We start from the raw sequence: 17,096 nt of genomic DNA on the forward strand, positions 1-17,096 counted from the left end.
CAAAGAGGCACAATCGGCCTCCGCGTTCGGCAGCGTTCGACATCTGTCTCTCTCCTACTTGAGTGATGGATGCGTCCGCGTGGACAGCTGCTATACAATAATACATTTCCATTTACCTTCTTGTCTATATCCATACAAAATATCTATCAAACAAAATTAAAATTTTCTTTTGAAAAATGAAACCATTCCATCAGTATTTTCTTATGACGTTGTCACGTTCAACTATCGTCAGTAAACCGACTTTACAGACAACCGATTTTTTATTTTCCACCTCACCCACCGTCCGTGTTTCGCACCCGTACAGCGCCGCGCTCCAAACACACACCTTTTAATATATATACAGTCAAACTTCTGTAACTTGAGATTCTATAATTCTCTTCATCCTTTAAAATATTTTTTAACTTAAATACTCTTTTGTGATTCGTATGTCCTTTAAAGGAATTTATGTGTGAAGATTTTTAACGACATTTTATGATAGGTTGGTTATTACTATTCAAATAATACTTTCTTTGACCCTTTCTTTTCGACAAGGATATTTAATTTCCTGAAAAAAACAGGGATTTCTTTGAATGGAATCGCTTTTTCTTTGATATCCTTTCGTTAAAACTAAAAACGTACGACCAGGCAACTGAAGGGAATTTTAACGAATAACTCGTAGAAATATTCGTAAAATCGAATCATAAAAAACTATGGCGAGAATCATAAAAAATAATGGATTAACTTACACACAAACAATGGCGCCCTTATTCAAATAATAAGTCAGTACCCCGTTTATCTTAGTGTTAATAAAAAATACGGTTACGGAAATATAGACTTTTAGTACTACAAGAAAAGTCTGATTTAACGAAAAGATAATAATAATTATAATCCTTTCCCTACTTTCAGAAATTGAAAAGAAATTCAGAGATAGATCTCACCCATTCTCCAATTATAATCAAGCCTGCTGTTATATCAGAGGTATTTATCAATTTCTCTGTGCTGTACGTTTCGAGCTGAGCGTGTGTCGCGAGTGAATCATTGGAAACCTATTTATTTCACATTATAATTAACTGCATGCCGAGAATATTAATTAATTAGTACAAAATCTTGATAGCAAATGAGACGTCACGGAGCGGCGGTTTCTAAGGAACGTCACGTTGAAGTTTCGCTGCATTATTATTTTCTTTAATTAGATTGCTGTTAGCGTAACCTTCGTTTCAAAATAATGTTCGGGTTTAGCAGGTTGGGGTTTGCTGATAGTACAAAATGCAAGTCAGAGAGTGCACAACGTCACTATGTTAATTTATTGTACGAATAACGGTGTAGACAAATTTAGTAAACTACGGTAAGGGCAACGTTAATTGAATATAATTTTTAGATATCCCAATAAAATCTTTAAACTCTCTCGGTAAATGATCCATGTCAATCCAAATTCATCCTTAGGAAATATGAAAACGAACAGAATTGAATTGATTTTTTTTGCAAACCTGTTATCTTCACTGCATTTAGCTTTTAATAAGAATTAGGGAAAGTACAAAATTAAGATTTGCTGTTTCCTTTACATTAATTGTAGGCGAAACTGCAGGATGACATTTCTCCTTTAAGCAGAATAAAACTGAAGGTGTTTTTATTTAAAATTGGCCAATCTGCTTCCTTCCTGCCAAAATTGGTTACCCNACATATAAAAATTCGTCAAAAATTAGAAAAAAAAAAGCAATTCTTCTTAATTTTTTTTTCAATACGTCAGCCAATTCTCGTTATCAGAAATCATCTTTAGTTCCGGAACGCGTTCCTGTCCAAAAAGGAACGACGTTCCGGAGCGTTCCGGTTCCACAACACCACTGACTTAACCTAATAGTCCTTGTAAGGCAAATTTTTAAAATTTTACATTAATAAAGCATTTAGCTTCTAAACTAGTAAGATATGCAAACAGACACAGTCGGAGGAAGACATCGAAAGTACAAGGACTCCCAGTTATCCAGGGAACCTTATTTCTGTATGGACAGTAAAAACTTGGGATCAAAAACACGTTACCGTTATTTACTAACCTTTATAATCAAATTTATTGTAAAAACTGTACTTTTCTAATCGTCTACCTCCAAAGAATTGATATTTTTAGCGCTAAAACGTTGTGCGCAATATCTGTTCTTCAATACACAATATAAATGGATTCATTTTTGTACATAATTGATGAATGCATTAATTAAATATTATCGGTTGCGCTTTTAAATTGTATCTCAATCATGACTGATGGCAGATTCATGGGCGTATTCGGTGTTGTATGATAAACGAGAAAAGGCCAAATCGACAGGTGCGAGTCGCAACGGTGCCAGAGAGGCCAGGACGGGCCGCACATGTTGCAGCAGCTGGAGTTCCTACAGATTCCAGCACTGGTTTGTAATCAGCGGCCACAAGGCCTTCGCCTTCTCCATCGTACTCTCTTCTACCTATATCCACTACGACATCCATTCGAAGCCGTCACCGTGATCTCGGTCGTTTCTGACACACCTGGCTTTATCCCGCACGCCCTTCCTGCTTCGCTTACTTGTTGACCCAATATGCAGTACTTTTAAGTCCCTTATGCTGTTATAAAACCACTTGTTCTACCCGTTCGAATCGGAATCGCCTTCATGTTAAATTATCAGCATCGAAATACGACGATCCAAAAAGGAATAAACCCTTGGAGACATACTGTGATAAACGTTATTAAAAGTTACATTGGGTTGTGGTCAATTATTTTATCCTTTCGTTTCCGGACTTTTTTCATAAAACCACTGGTGGAGCTTGACTATTTGCCATATGCAGTGGTGTCGGTGAGGGGCGGACAATGGGCCTTGGGCCCCGGGCAACGCAAAAGTAGGGGTAGTAAAAATATTTTTTCCGTATAAAGGTCGTAATCGAAAAGAATATCGTTAACTTTGTAATTATTTGGCGTTTCTTAATTATACGCAGTAACAGTAAATAATATAAATATGGTGGAGGCGCTGAACATAATATTACACATTAAAGAGAAATGGTAACACAAGGTGTAGCGTGATGTGCCACACATTAAAACGATTCCTGAAATACAATCAACACTTTGTTGAAAGAATTATCAAAATCAGTTTAGTAGTTTTAAATCCACATAAAGGAGTTGATTGAATCTACCTTCACTTAATGGATATATCTACATTTTTGAAATGAAATAAATAAATACTCTATTTCTAATTTCCACACGTAAATATTTTGTTGCCTTCTGAAGAAATTAAACAATTGTTAAGACAATAAAAAGTGACGAAATTACAAGCATTTTGCTTAAAAACTACACAATTTTATTCGGACTCTGAAACATTGTTTCGGCTGTAATTCTATTACCAAAATGAAATATATAATATAACTATGATATTATTTATAATAAAACGGTTGGGCCTTAAGTGTTCTTTGCATATTTGGATAGGACACCTCAGGCATAAAGGTCTAGCCAGATGTACAAACAGGAGTTAATAGGAGAAGATGTAAACTTACATTAGATTACTATTCGCAAATGGTTAAGGATGTGGCTTGTTTTAGTTTTAGGGAAAAGCGAAGATTATCTCAGGATAGGAAAGAATGGAGGTGCATGTCCAACCAGTCTTAGGACTGACAACCTTATGATGATGCAGTAAAAAACTATAAGACTGCATGTCTCTCAGTTCTTACGAAAGAAACACTATTGTATTAAATTTAAATGGAATAGTACCTATTCGTTAGTTGAGGGATTGTTAAATGTAATTACTACCTTCGGTGGAGGTAACGGTTACGTATCTGGGCGACAATTTTTGGAATGGTAATATGTAATAACATAAATTTGTATATCACGCAGCTAACATTTATTCGAATTAAAAGCCAGGTGTTACAGACACACCGGACAAGTAAGCAATGTTGTGCGTATTCAAACAAGCAGGAATAATTATTATCATTCGACTACCTTTCGTACGATTTTACATACCATTCAAAGGATTTACTACTTACAATGTGTTTGTACGTTTATGAGCAGATGTTGCTAATTGAGTACAAGAGCATAATAAATATGTACGTTGAACAGACTAAATTGTAAGTAATACTCCCAAAGGTACATGCAAGCCACTATGTTATTTACGACTATTTCGATACACCTGTATGCAAATTTTTAAGCCAAACTGATTTAAAATGCCAATCAATTATTTTTTTGATAAGTGCAAATCTAAAGTGACTAAGTTAATTATAAATCTTGTCTCTTATGTCAAATTCGGTACTTTAAAATGTACAGTGAATGTGCATCATTTATGAATGACTAGATTTTATCCTCGGCTTCGCTGTCGCTGATGTCCTAAATGTGTGTCAAAGATCAACGACGATCACATAGAACGAATTTTTCTAACCTTCGGGAACATTTATTTTTTTTCGGGTGAAAGATACCCAATGTCCTTTTTTGTACCCCTATCACTGGGTGTACAAAATTTCATAATAATCGGTTGAGTAATTAAGGCGTGAAAAGCCGACAAACAAACAAATAAATAAACTAACATTTGTAATATTAGTTAGGACGAAAATTAGGAAAGTTTCTTCAGAAAAATCCAAAAATTTGAAATCGGAAGTAGTGCCTACGCAGGTCCTGGATCATATGTCATTTTCATCGAAAAAGGGAGCGCGGGACGATTAGGAGCACGGCTCAAGGTTTTCCAAACGAAATATTATACTGATTTTGAACTTTAGATAACAGTACAAATGTAAACACTAATTTTATGGTCTGTGGTCTAATACATACAACTTCCGCCTACATTTCTTCTTCTAGTCTAGAGGCCAAGACCAAGCCTACTACAAGAGCGCCGAGCCCTTTTCAAAGTTGTTGATACTTTCAGTATTATGTATATTCAAAATTGTATATACCGACTACGTTTGTTAAGCAAGTGTAAGAATGATGAGAACTTATTAACCATAAAGGCAATAATTTATTAAAATCTGATAACTTTAGAGCATTAATGAATTATTTTACAAATGTAAGTCTAATTTGATAGTAGATACAATAAAATTTATACTTGACATTAGAATTGCACCTATTACTTTGATTTAATTTAAATTATAGAAGTATTAAAATGTTTTTACAAATAATACTATTAAATTTAAGTTGTTGCATAAATTGTATATTATATATTATAGGTAGGTAAAATACGAACATCCGCAAGTTACGTTTTAATTTATGATTAGAAATAATCTTACCTTAAATTCTTTCACTATTTTTCAAGGTTTGCACTTTGAGTTTACACGCGCCGATGGTTTTATTGTTGACGTATTGTTCAGTTTATCAAGAAAAAAAAAACGTTGGAAGGTGACACTCACTAGTTTTGTCATTAAACAAAAAATAAACCAGAAAAGGTCGCGCGTTTTATTTACAACGTCGCTCGAACGATCCTTCGCTTTGTTAGATTCGTTTTACGAAAGCAAAACGTGATGCAGCGTTTTCATCATCTCTCTTGATCAGAAGCAAAATAAAGCAGCAGCTGCCGCTTGTAAGAGAGGTCTGAGACATTTAAAACAGGCTGCATGTGTAGGTGAAATAAAATCCCTTTTGGACAACATCTAGGCAGCCCACTGATGGGCATACAAAATCCCTTCTTGTTCCGCCGCGTCAAACCATGTAGGACATGAATTTTTAATTTACGGAAAGAAAATACAGTGCTGCTTAAAAATAAATCGATATTTTTAGGCCAACCGAATACTGACGGTCATACGTGAAAGATATCCATGAATATACCGAGTCTTTCAAAGACGACATACATACAAGTACAAATCTTTTTGAGCTTCCATACCGCAACACGTCCGTTTGTAAAAATATATTAAATATAAAATAATGTTTCTGATATCTATAGTTTTAAGACTGTTCCTATCTATTTCCGATAACTGCAGGGAATTTAAGATACCATAAGGCTGGGTGTCCCCGACTCCGGTTAAATTGTGGTCAGTCGGTTGGGAAAGTGATTGCAACTAACTGATCCGGACACTGCAATTGCGGTACAGGAAGACGCAGATGTCAACTGGATCCATATATTGATAGCAATCGGGAAAAAGATGCATTCATATTTATGACGACAAGTTCAAGTCGCTGCATCGAATGTCAAAATAGAGTTTTCGTGCACTTGCAGCCTATATACATATATTTCATGGTACATCCGTTAATAGAAAAAATAATAACGACATAATCGATCCTCGTCGTGGTTCCAGCATCTTGTCGAGACTGTCGTAAGCTGATCGTGTTTATCGTAGGCATATTCCCACTGTCGTCGTTCCGACTTCAGTTTGATCGGCATCGTAGACAACGAGCCTTAGTTTTGAAATCGTTAAATATACTTCAAATTTACATTCATCCAGTATTTATTGAATAAAAATAAAGTTGGTGAAATGTTTTAAATCTCTATTCTACTAAGTGAATACTTTGTAAAATAAATGAGTGAGCTTTGACCCACCTTGTCTTTAACTCAAACCTTAAAAAGGCAAGAATTCTGTCATTGTACAATTGTGACATTTTACCGTATAAATTATGAAAAATTTGTAGTGTTAATTACCTTTAGTAATATCGTAACACTATGTTAAAACAAGAAAACATATACGACGGTCTGAAGTCTAATGCCGAAAGAAAGAAAAGAAGAAAGCGGAAATCACTTTGTAAGCAAGACGTGCTCTCAAACGATTCTCAATCAAAACTTTTTGCAATCAGATGTCCAGCGAAGCTAGCATCTTTTGATCAAGCGAACCAATACGTTGATAACGATGTCGTTAATTCCGATATGAGTAAACTAAAGAAATTCTCCAAGTGTCTCCAAAGCTTAAAGGAAAAGAAACACGAAAAATGCGAACAAGGAACGTCTTCGTCAGAAGACAAATCTACAACCAGAAGAATTAGAAGGTTTTCCTTAAGACCTCTTACGTATTTGTTACAACGCTTTAAAAGGAGGTCAAATAATATAGCGGAAGGGTCGGAAATAGTCGGCGAAATAAGTAAAACTGTAAGAATTTTCACCGTTTAAAATAAAACGAAACGCCCAGTATATTATACTTTTCCGTTTCTTGAGGCGATAATTTACAGATTTTATCGCACTTTTATTCCAGGCCCCGTCGCATCAAGCAGGCAAAAATAGTTTAACGATGGCAATTCGTCTACCACCTGGTACAAACTTATCTGAAAGTTCGCAGCTTAAGGTCGAGTTTCAACTAGAAGAGGAAAATCAGTCCTCATTTAATGCAACGTAAAAATTTTGAAACAAAAATTGAAACGATTTCTTGCAATTTCCCACTTGGGATTAACGACGCGCCTTTTCTAGGTCTGTTGACGAAGTATGCTTGAACTGTGTTGAAACGTCTGCTTCTACGTCGATTTTTGAAGGAAATCTTCAAGTGCCATCAAACACCTGCATTCGCGATGTTGCTCAAATGCCACTTTATATCCTTAATTCAGGAGAAGTAAGATAAAGGATAGTAAATTGAAAAAATTAAGTTCGGAAACAATTGAATTTTAAGTTATCATCATTGTAAGATCGTAAGTCTGGTTGAAGGCGCACCTCCACTCTTCGTATCCTGAGATTATCTTCGCATTTCCCTAAAACTAGAACATCCCACATCCTAAACTATTTTCAAACAGTAATCTAATGTAGGTCTACCTTTACTCCTTTTAACTTCTATCTCGCCTATTTCTTATTGACTTCCATAGAGTCCTCTGTCCTCCTATTCTTTCTAATACCTCTTCATTTCTAACCTTCTCTATCCACGTTATCCTCATCATCCGCCTATAACACCACATTTCGAACGCTTCTAACTTTTGACGTGACAACGTCTTATAATTCGATGGAGCCCGGCTGCACGCACGAAAAAACATGACTCATGCGTCGTTACCTCGCTCTGAGGCGTTCCATTTAAGGCTTGAAGTGCAAGCGAGAGCGCGGAACGAGCGACAAAGAGGCACAATCGACCTCCGCGTTCGGCAGCGTTCGACATCTGTCTCTCTCCTACTTGAGTGAGCGATGCGTCCGCGTGGACAGCTGCTATACAATAATACATTTCCATTTACCTCCTTCTCTATATCCATACAAAATATCTATCAAACAAATAAAATTAAAATTTTCTTTTGAAAAATGAAACCATTCCATCAGTATTTTCTTATGACGTTGTCACGTTCAACTATCGTCAGTAAACCGACTTTACAGACAACCGATTTTTTATTTTCCACCTCACCCACCGTCCGTGTTTCGCACCCGTACAGCGCCGCGCTCCAAACACACACCTTTTAATATATATACAGTCAAACTTCTGTAACTTGAGATTCTATAATTCTCTTCATCCTTTAAAATATTTTTTAACTTAAATACTCTTTTGTGATTCGTATGTCCTTTAAAGGAATTTATGTGTGAAGATTTTTAACGACATTTTATGATAGGTTGGTTATTACTATTCAAATAATACTTTCTTTGACCCTTTCTTTTCGACAAGGATATTTAATTTCCTGAAAAAAACAGGGATTTCTTTGAATGGAATCGCTTTTTCTTTGATATCCTTTCGTTAAAACTAAAAACGTACGACCAGGCAACTGAAGGGAATTTTAACGAATAACTCGTAGAAATATTCGTAAAATCGAATCATAAAAAACTATGGCGAGAATCATAAAAAATAATGGATTAACTTACACACAAACAATGGCGCCCTTATTCAAATAATAAGTCAGTACCCCGTTTATCTTAGTGTTAATAAAAAATACGGTTACGGAAATATAGACTTTTAGTACTACAAGAAAAGTCTGATTTAACGAAAAGATAATAATAATTATAATCCTTTCCCTACTTTCAGAAATTGAAAAGAAATTCAGAGATAGATCTCACCCATTCTCCAATTATAATCAAGCCTGCTGTTATATCAGAGGTATTTATCAATTTCTCTGTGCTGTACGTTTCGAGCTGAGCGTGTGTCGCGAGTGAATCATTGGAAACCTATTTATTTCACATTATAATTAACTGCATGCCGAGAATATTAATTAATTAGTACAAAATCTTGATAGCAAATGAGACGTCACGGAGCGGCGGTTTCTAAGGAACGTCACGTTGAAGTTTCGCTGCATTATTATTTTCTTTAATTAGATTGCTGTTAGCGTAACCTTCGTTTCAAAATAATGTTCGGGTTTAGCAGGTTGGGGTTTGCTGATAGTACAAAATGCAAGTCAGAGAGTGCACAACGTCACTATGTTAATTTATTGTACGAATAACGGTGTAGACAAATTTAGTAAACTACGGTAAGGGCAACGTTAATTTAATATAATTTTTAGATATCCCAATAAAATCTTTAAACTCTCTCGGTAAATGATCCATGTCAATCCAAATTCATCCTTAGGAAATATGAAAACGAACAGAATTGAATTGATTTTTTTTGCAAACCTGTTATCTTCACTGCATTTAGCTTTTAATAAGAATTAGGGAAAGTACAAAATTAAGATTTGCTGTTTCCTTTACATTAATTGTAGGCGAAACTGCAGGATGACATTTCTCCTTTAAGCAGAATAAAACTGAAGGTGTTTTTATTTAAAATTGGCCAATCTGCTTCCTTCCTGCCAAAATTGGTTACCCGTAAACTATGTTCAAGCTCTGAAGTAATAAAATGTTCCATTATAAATACCCTCTTACCCCAAACATTACAAGCCTGTATTGAGAAAAACGAAAATAAGAAAATAGATGTCCTCTTCAAAATTTTGGACAAGTAATGACGCATTGTTGTACTCTTCACATTCTTAATTTTACATGAACTCCTTACTAATTTTAGAAGAGATTCTGTTGAAGAGGACAATACCACTGATTGGCTAAACGGAAACTTAAATACTCATAGTCTTGAGAAAGAGAACAGGAAGTTGTCTAAAAATCGACATAATTCCCTTTCCGAAGCGTCGGAAGAATTTTCGACGTCATCCTCATTACCTTTCTTGTTTACTAACGACAACAAACAACCTCTGAATAGAGGCAAGAGCCTGAATTCTGTGGAGTCGGTCTGGCCTCAAAGCACTTCGTCTAATGCTAGCGCCGTCACAGAGAACTCGATAAGCTCGAACGAAATTGCCGACAAAGTCCCTTTCAACACTCCCATTTCGTATCGAATTAGCAATAGCGATAGTACCACAAATACAGCGACTTGTGAAAGAGATTCGTATACCGGCAATGCTCAAATAGACACGAACACGCGAAGCACCGAATCCAACGAGTCCAACGCAAGCTTCGAAGGAGCAAAATGTGAAGGTAATGGTGGAAAGCAGTGCGATTTTTTATCGGATGGCATGAAACGATACGTAGAAAGAGATAAGGTTCACACTTCGTCGTTTTCATCGACCCAAAATCGTGGAAGTGAATTCAAAGATCATAATTATGACGATACTTTGACTTTACTAGAAAATGCTAAATCTAAACTTATGAAGTACTTGGAAAGCAGCAGTTCCGATTTGCTCCACGAAGGTCAAAACAGATTCGCTTGTTCAAGGAACTTTAACAACACGGTAAAATGCTACTTTGCAACGTCAATCTCGAAAGACTCAAATGTCAATGTCACTAATGAACATCAAAAAGATTGTTTCCAATTCGCCTCAACCCCCAAAACGTGCAAGGAAACAATAATAGGTGATATATTCACACATAAAGGAAATACTAATGAAAATAACTATAGCACGCCCAAATCTGGTGGCGCTATTACCGCAGAAAAGGGTGAACTGAATGCAATATCTGCTTGGGTAGAAAGGATTAACCAACTCGTTGATGTAATAAAAGAAGATATGCAACAGGCAAAGCGGTTTCAGAATGTTCAGGATCAACTAGTAAAGAGTTTTGTTGATAAGAGCGAGGCACTTTTAGCAACAACTGATCGACTGCTGTCCGAGTTTGCAGAAAATGAAACTAGTAGCATAGAAAATGCGCCTTTTCATCAAAAAGAATTACAAGACACCATCGAAGGAAGTGAAATGTTAGAGGACGAAATGGATATGGACTTCTTAGATTATATTCGTAAAAACAATGTAGAATTAAACAATAAATCTTCAACAACAACTATTAGAAGAAACAGTGGATCTAATCTCTACGCAGAATATTTGAAAAGTACCAACAATCCTTTCGTTGAAGAGAATGAGTTATTCTCAGAAGTAGGCACTATACCAGAAGATGGGGAATCCCAAATTAGTGCGATAATTGATGCCTCAAATGCAACAAAACAAGAAAAGACCAAAATTGGTGAGGAAAATTCTGATTTCGCTGAAGCAAGCGATAAAGTAAGAGAGAAACAGGTATTGGATAAAATTAGTATGGAAAATGAGAAGAACAAGAATGAAGCTACTACAGGTACAGAAAATAAAAGCACGTTGTTGGAGTCAGTTAATAATTCCGATTTGAAAAGCAGCGATAAATTTCATGAAAACGCAAGTGAATTTATTTGCGAGAAGCAATTGGTAAACGTCAAAAACATAGAAGAAAAGTGTTCTCAGTTAGCTGATTTTAAATGTCCAACTGTTAAAGGAAACAGTCAAGTAGACTCTACAATAACAATTCAAAATATAATAGTAAACAACACTAATGATGTACAGATATTGAGGGCCGATTCCAGCGTCACAGATAAAAAAGCCTTATGTGATGACAGTGGAGGTGAAGACAAAAGAATTACGCTCAGGGATCGTACCACATCAAATTTTAAAACTTTAAGATTTGCCGATGAACAAGTAAACATGAAATTTAAAAGATTACATAAAGGCAACGACGACACGATTAATATAATAATAGAAAACGAAAAACCAAAAGAAGATGAAATTAAGCCCAATTCTGTTGAGATACGCAAAACATATTCCATAGTTCAAAAAGATATTCAAAAGATAATCAAAGAATTATTGAAGAGCTCACAAGAAATTAAAAATGAAATCATATTCAACGGAGTAACGGAAGAAGAACCATCGTTCACATTTAAATATCTAGATAAGAAACAAAGTAATTCAACAAATCCAAAGGTAAAGTCCGGAAAAACGTGTATTGAAAACGAAATGAAAGAAATTGCCTACATGATAGTTGACATAGCACTTGATAGAGCATTTAAAAACACTGGCGATATCGAAAGCACAAGTTTTCCACCGGAAGTAAACATCGGCGATCAGCAAAAAGAAAACTTTAACTCGGCGTTCAAAATCTGTTTAGACGAACTTGTAAAAAGCCGTCCTCGTGGCAGCCGAAATCATTTAAATACAGACAATAAATTAGCATCTACATCCCATCACAAACATGAAAATACTTCAAAAACCGTCTTCTTTTGTGGCCCTAAAGGTTTGCTTCCCAAAATACCGAAAACGTCTTACATTTTTGGAAAGAAGACTCGCTTTGAAGATTCCATAGTAACAAAAATGACATGTGTTGCTTCTTGTTCAATGGATCAGAAGTTGAAAAAGAAAACGATTCTTGGAGAAAAGTGTAAAACAATTGCCTTAAAAGATACCAACAACGAAGACGACGAAAATTTGGTAAATGCATCATGCTCTGACAAGGAAATGAACTGTGATAGTACAAACTCTGCGACTGTATCAGAAGTAATAGCAGATGAATCTCCAGATTGCAACACTGTAGTCAATAACGAAGACGATGGTTTTCTTTACAAAAATCCACCAAATCAGTGTAGTGACGATAAAGAAAAAGATGAACCTAAACCAAACGAATCTTCCTCTAGTTATAGCGAAAATGATAAGCAGAAAACAGGAAATGACAAAGAAGAATCTAACGAAGTCCCTCCCGCCATAAAAGAGTCCCCCAAATTTCAAATTGTTAACAAAACTAACATTACCCAAAGAAAACTAGAAGATCAAAAACAATCCATCGTGAATACTGATGAAGAAGAACAAGTTTTAGCTATTGAAGGCCAATCTTCGCCTGAAGACGTTCGTTTAAACAGATTTGCTCTGTGCACAGATAATCAATCTAATTTTAACGCCGAAGTAATAGCTGTAAGTGAAACAAGTAATGTTTCAATTAAAGGTAAACGGATTGTGCCCCCTTCTTCGCTTACTAAAATCGGAAACGTTACCATAGTTTCCAAAGTAACTCCTTTAGGAGAACGTGGCGCAAGTAGAGAATCTAGTGCGTCTGTCGAACAAAAGACTGATCGTCTGGTAACTTTAGAAGAGAATGATAGTTCAAATTTAAGGAAAATCGGAGCGGCAACCAATATCATCCAGTCAGGTCAAAAAGACAACGAACATCCCACGTACGAAAATACTGACGAGATCAACTCGTCCATCATTATTGATCCCAACTGCGAGCCATCTTCAAAAGTAATAAAATACGACATTGGAAAAGGAATTGTTCATCAAAATAAAAACTGCAAAGAAGAAGATGACGACGAGGAAGTCGATAGAATAAAGCCACAATCTTCTTTAACGGCCACTTCTGAAGGTTCTGATAAATTAATTGTACTGAAAGCGAGTGAAATATATGACTACGAAAGTTCTACTCCTAATATAGCGGAAGTGGTAAGACGTGAGAATGAAGAAAAAAACGAAACAAATCAAGAAAGTATAAAATCCACAAACGAAGCAAACGTGACCCCGAATATTCTACTCAAGGGAAAAGAATTAACTCAGACTGGTAAAATCAGAAACAGGACACCTTTCAATTCGCCGACCGACATTGAAAACTCAACCACACCGTTGGCAGAAAATAGAAACTATACCGTTAGATTCGATCAAAATTTAATTAGGACCGAATCAGAAATACTTGAGAGTGAAGAAAGTAATGTGAGTGATGTACAAAGCTCAAACATTGAACAACCTGAGAGAAAAAAAGGCAATCCGGAAAAAGAGCTTTCAGAAACGAACGATTCTGTAAATGTTGTTTACATAAGTAAAAACAAATCTATCGATCAAGATGATACTAGCAGTTATAATTTGAATGTAGATGAAATCGCACATGAAGAACAGGAACCAAATATGATTTTACACACCCAAACGATCGAAACCAAAAGGAATAGTAACGAAATCGTAAATTCAAATGCTGAAAAAGAAAAAGACCAAATATATGATAAGAAATTAGAAGAAAATAGTGTTTCAAGTGGAAGTTCTTCAACAACAAAAGAGTCTCAAGATTCATCTGTCGATGTTGTCCAAGCAGAGACCATAGCCAGCAAGAATCTTAAAAAAGAAAAGGTGTTCCAATCAACTTTAAACGAAATCAAAATAAACAATCCGCAACCATCAGCAACTAAATCCGAAAAAGATGAAAGTATAAATACTATAGATATCAAAGAAGGAGTTAAATCAAGAATAAAAAGATCCAAAACTAGCGTTAAAGATGATAAATTGCCTAATTTGAACAATAAACGAAGAAATTCGGACGATAATAAGGAAAGTGGCTACGAAGGCGATGTCGATGAAGCAAGTTTCTAGTGATGCTTTTATTTAACTAAAAAGCAGTTTCCAGGTTGACATTTTATGTTATTTAAAACCAAATACAATAATCGTCCAACATATTTACATCTTTTCTTAAAAAAAAAATTAAAATAGCAATTTTGCTTCTCCAAATTTCTTAATGCAGTGTGACAACCTCTTAACTGTATATGAAATTGATCAGTTTTATAATGAAGATATGCAACCAACAATCGGCTAAATTTATTCTAAAGAAGTTGTAGACTGTTTGTTGTTGTTAAGCTTTTTAAAATGTATTACAACACTTTACCAAGTTATTTTTTAATAGAAATATTTGTTATTTTATACCATATAAACTTGAAAAGGAAGCCTTAAACCTTATTGTTTTCGTCCTCCATGGAAAAATCCTTTGAAAAATTATCTTCTAATGAGAGTGTGGACTGTATAGGAANCGTATGTCCTTTAAAGGAATTTATGTGTGAAGATTTTTAACGACATTTTATGATAGGTTGGTTATTACTATTCAAATAATACTTTCTTTGACCCTTTCTAAATATAAAATAATGTTTCTGATATCTATAGTTTTAAGACTGTTCCTATCTATTTCCGATAACTGCAGGGAATTTAAGATACCATAAGGCTGGGTGTCCCCGACTCCGGTTAAATTGTGGTCAGTCGGTTGGGAAAGTGATTGCAACTAACTGATCCGGACACTGCAATTGCGGTACAGGAAGACGCAGATGTCAACTGGATCCATATATTGATAGCAATCGGGAAAAAGATGCATTCATATTTATGACGACAAGTTCAAGTCGCTGCATCGAATGTCAAAATAGAGTTTTCGTGCACTTGCAGCCTATATACATATATTTCATGGTACATCCGTTAATAGAAAAAATAATAACGACATAATCGATCCTCGTCGTGGTTCCAGCATCTTGTCGAGACTGTCGTAAGCTGATCGTGTTTATCGTAGGCATATTCCCACTGTCGTCGTTCCGACTTCAGTTTGATCGGCATCGTAGACAACGAGCCTTAGTTTTGAAATCGTTAAATATACTTCAAATTTACATTCATCCAGTATTTATTGAATAAAAATAAAGTTGGTGAAATGTTTTAAATCTCTATTCTACTAAGTGAATACTTTGTAAAATAAATGAGTGAGCTTTGACCCACCTTGTCTTTAACTCAAACCTTAAAAAGGCAAGAATTCTGTCATTGTACAATTGTGACATTTTACCGTATAAATTATGAAAAATTTGTAGTGTTAATTACCTTTAGTAATATCGTAACACTATGTTAAAACAAGAAAACATATACGACGGTCTGAAGTCTAATGCCGAAAGAAAGAAAAGAAGAAAGCGGAAATCACTTTGTAAGCAAGACGTGCTCTCAAACGATTCTCAATCAAAACTTTTTGCAATCAGATGTCCAGCGAAGCTAGCATCTTTTGATCAAGCGAACCAATACGTTGATAACGATGTCGTTAATTCCGATATGAGTAAACTAAAGAAATTCTCCAAGTGTCTCCAAAGCTTAAAGGAAAAGAAACACGAAAAATGCGAACAAGGAACGTCTTCGTCAGAAGACAAATCTACAACCAGAAGAATTAGAAGGTTTTCCTTAAGACCTCTTACGTATTTGTTACAACGCTTTAAAAGGAGGTCAAATAATATAGCGGAAGGGTCGGAAATAGTCGGCGAAATAAGTAAAACTGTAAGAATTTTCACCGTTTAAAATAAAACGAAACGCCCAGTATATTATACTTTTCCGTTTCTTGAGGCGATAATTTACAGATTTTATCGCACTTTTATTCCAGGCCCCGTCGCATCAAGCAGGCAAAAATAGTTTAACGATGGCAATTCGTCTACCACCTGGTACAAACTTATCTGAAAGTTCGCAGCTTAAGGTCGAGTTTCAACTAGAAGAGGAAAATCAGTCCTCATTTAATGCAACGTAAAAATTTTGAAACAAAAATTGAAACGATTTCTTGCAATTTCCCACTTGGGATTAACGACGCGCCTTTTCTAGGTCTGTTGACGAAGTATGCTTGAACTGTGTTGAAACGTCTGCTTCTACGTCGATTTTTGAAGGAAATCTTCAAGTGCCATCAAACACCTGCATTCGCGATGTTGCTCAAATGCCACTTTATATCCTTAATTCAGGAGAAGTAAGATAAAGGATAGTAAATTGAAAAAATTAAGTTCGGAAACAATTGAATTTTAAGTTATCATCATTGTAAGATCGTAAGTCTGGTTGAAGGCGCACCTCCACTCTTCGTATCCTGAGATTATCTTCGCATTTCCCTAAAACTAGAACATCCCACATCCTAAACTATTTTCAAACAGTAATCTAATGTAGGTCTACCTTTACTCCTTTTAACTTCTATCTCGCCTATTTCTTATTGACTTCCATAGAGTCCTCTGTCCTCCTATTCTTTCTAATACCTCTTCATTTCTAACCTTCTCTATCCACGTTATCCTCATCATCCGCCTATAACACCACATTTCGAACGCTTCTAACCTTTTCTTTTCCACCGCGTCCACTATCCATATTTCGGACCCGTACAGCGCCGTACTCCAAACATACATCATTAACAACCCTTTTCGAATTTCTAAATTAACCGTTCGCGAGCATAGAAGTGATTTCTTTTTATTAAAGGCGACACGACCCTGCGCTATCCTCTGCTTTATATCCCTACTACTCCTTCCATCCT

At 35.5% G+C, this 17,096-nt stretch overlaps 2 protein-coding genes across 4 annotated transcripts in view; both read left to right on the forward strand.

Moving 5' to 3' along the window:
* Positions 1-14,663, forward strand: part of LOC108744378 — a 27,234-nt gene extending 12,571 nt beyond the window's left edge. For 2 of the 3 annotated variants that reach the window (XM_025976277.1, XM_025976276.1), the window contains exons 4-7: positions 886-957; positions 1,553-1,648; positions 9,575-9,711; positions 9,775-14,663. In XM_025976277.1, the coding sequence (XP_025832062.1) occupies positions 886-957; positions 1,553-1,648; positions 9,575-9,711; positions 9,775-14,401 (4,932 nt within the window). In that variant the 3' untranslated portion in view covers positions 14,402-14,663. Of the gene's footprint in view, positions 1-885; positions 958-1,552; positions 1,649-6,457; positions 6,981-7,083; positions 7,221-7,295; positions 7,435-8,811; positions 8,884-9,478; positions 9,712-9,774 lie in introns of those variants that run through there. The other variant, XM_018480107.2, reaches the window with a different exon arrangement.
* A 910-nt stretch (positions 14,664-15,573) lies between these two features.
* On the forward strand, positions 15,574-16,618 carry LOC112904950. Its single transcript, XM_025976281.1, has 3 exons — positions 15,574-16,096; positions 16,200-16,336; positions 16,412-16,618. The coding sequence occupies exons 1-3, from the start codon at positions 15,677-15,679 to the stop codon at positions 16,557-16,559; spliced, it is 705 nt and encodes a 234-aa protein (XP_025832066.1). The 5' UTR covers positions 15,574-15,676; the 3' UTR covers positions 16,560-16,618.
* The last annotated feature ends 478 nt before the right edge of the window (positions 16,619-17,096 follow it).

Source organism: Agrilus planipennis, unplaced genomic scaffold, assembly GCF_000699045.2.
Source record: "Agrilus planipennis isolate EAB-ADULT unplaced genomic scaffold, Apla_2.0 scaffold17, whole genome shotgun sequence".
Lineage (NCBI taxonomy): Eukaryota > Metazoa > Arthropoda > Insecta > Coleoptera > Buprestidae > Agrilus > Agrilus planipennis.